This window comes from Natator depressus, chromosome 1, assembly GCF_965152275.1.
Source record: "Natator depressus isolate rNatDep1 chromosome 1, rNatDep2.hap1, whole genome shotgun sequence".
Taxonomy (NCBI): Eukaryota; Metazoa; Chordata; order Testudines; family Cheloniidae; genus Natator; species Natator depressus.
Genome location: NC_134234.1, coordinates 4,598,207 through 4,600,001, shown reverse-complemented (window position 1 = coordinate 4,600,001; position 1,795 = coordinate 4,598,207). Strand labels below are relative to the sequence as shown.

The window sequence follows — 1,795 nt, the reverse complement described above, 5'->3', positions numbered from 1 at the left end:
TTATGATCCAAGAATCACATTGCCTCTTTTGGGCACACTGGGTCACACTGGGAACTCAGGTTTAGCTAATTATCCCTTCACCCCCCCCTCAAAAATTTTGTTCACTCATTCCGCTTTCCATGAAAGTCCCCCATCGTGTAAGCATTGCCTGCATTCCTTCTTCCTAGATGTAGATCTCTACATAGCTATATTAGAACACATTTTGGTTGCTTCAACAAAGTTGACCAACTAATTCAGTTTGGTGACCTGTCCTCTTCATTATTAACCATCCCCCAACTTTTGTGTCATCTGCAAACTTCATCAATATTCAGGCATGAGAAGTGTTAGCAGCTGCGTTGCTGACACGTCTCTCTCCTTACACTTCTCAGTTAACACCTGAAACTTACCTCTCAGATGAAGCTTGGCTTGGTTACCGACCTGTGAGGACTTCTCTGGACTTGGTTCTAACCTTAATAATCTGGTGCCATCTGTAAATTTTGCCACCTCACTGCTCATCCCCCTTTCTAGATTGTTAATAACTATAATTTATTTACCGTACTATTTGTTATAAAGTGTGTAACCCCCTTACTGTGCTTCTTTCCATTCAGAGGCACCCTGAGCATTTCTGAGTCTGATCAACATATCAACTACCTCATGGCAGCTTTCAACCTCACCCTGTCTGAGCCTTCAACATTCATCCTAACGGGAATCCCTGGCTTGGAAGCTGCCCATATCTGGATTTCTATCTCTTTCTGTATGTTCTACATTATCAGCCTGTTGGGAAATGTCACCGTTCTATCTGTTGTAGGCAAAGAGCAGAGCCTGCACAAGCCGATGTACCTGTTGCTCTGCATGTTGGCGCTCACAGACATCGGCATCTCTACCTCTGTTATGCCGAAGGCACTGTTTATATTTTTGTTCAATTTGAAAGGCATTACTGTGGGTGGCTGCCTCACCCAGATGTTCTTCCTTTATGCAGTTTCTGTTATGAAGTCAGCTGTCCTTGTGATAATGGCCTTCGATCGCTACGTTGCCATCTGTAACCCTCTGAGATACACCACCATCCTCACCAACACACGAATAGCTAAGCTAGGGCTAGTGGGTTTGATAAGAGCTGTTCTCTTCATTCTGCCCCTGCCCCTGCTTCTGAAGGGGCAGCCATTCTGCACCAACCGCATTATCCCCCACACGTACTGCGAGCACTTAGCAGTGGCAAAGATATCATGTGGAGACATCACAGTCAACAGGACGTACGGTTTGGTGATAACATTTGTAGTCATTGGGTTAGACCTGATGCTCATTGCCCTGTCCTACAGTTTGGTCATCAGGGCTGTTCTCAGAATCTCCTCCAAGAAAGCCCATCAGAAAGCTCTCAACACCTGCACAGCCCACATCTGTGTGATATTGACGTCTTATACTTCCTGCCTCTTCTCTAACCTGACACACCAATTCGGTCAGGGCATCGCTTCCAACGTGCACATCATCTTGGCCAACCTTTATTTCCTCATCCCCCCTATACTCAACCCTATTGTTTATGGGGTCAAAACAAAAGAGCTTCGTGACAAAGTGGGCAAATACATATGCAGAATATGATTTCCTGGGGCCACTGACTTTAAATGTGTGTGACAAAAGGGGGAAAGGATATCTCTACAGTCATCAAGTGTGCTCTGTCTCAGTTTGTCTGAGCTCAGCACTTTTGAAGTTTATAGTCTGAGTACTTCCTCACACCTAAAGTCTTACCACTTTCAGACCAAGCACTGCTCTCTCCATGGCTGAGTTCGCTCTCTCTGACCATCCCCTGATATCTTTGAGCACA

At 45.3% G+C, this 1,795-nt stretch overlaps 1 protein-coding gene across 1 annotated transcript; it reads left to right on the top strand.

Annotated features, from left to right (window-relative positions):
- The first annotated feature begins 633 nt into the window (after positions 1 to 633).
- LOC141976150 (olfactory receptor 52P1-like) lies at positions 634 to 1,572 on the top strand. Its single transcript, XM_074936985.1, has one exon. The coding sequence runs from the start codon at positions 634 to 636 to the stop codon at positions 1,570 to 1,572; it is 939 nt and encodes a 312-aa protein (XP_074793086.1).
- Positions 1,573 to 1,795: the final 223 nt, after the last annotated feature.

Excerpts from the sequence above, each read along its gene's own strand:
- LOC141976150 (XM_074936985.1), top strand. The coding sequence starts at position 634 with ATGGCAGCTTTCAACCTCACCCTGTCTGAGCCTTCAACATTCATCCTA.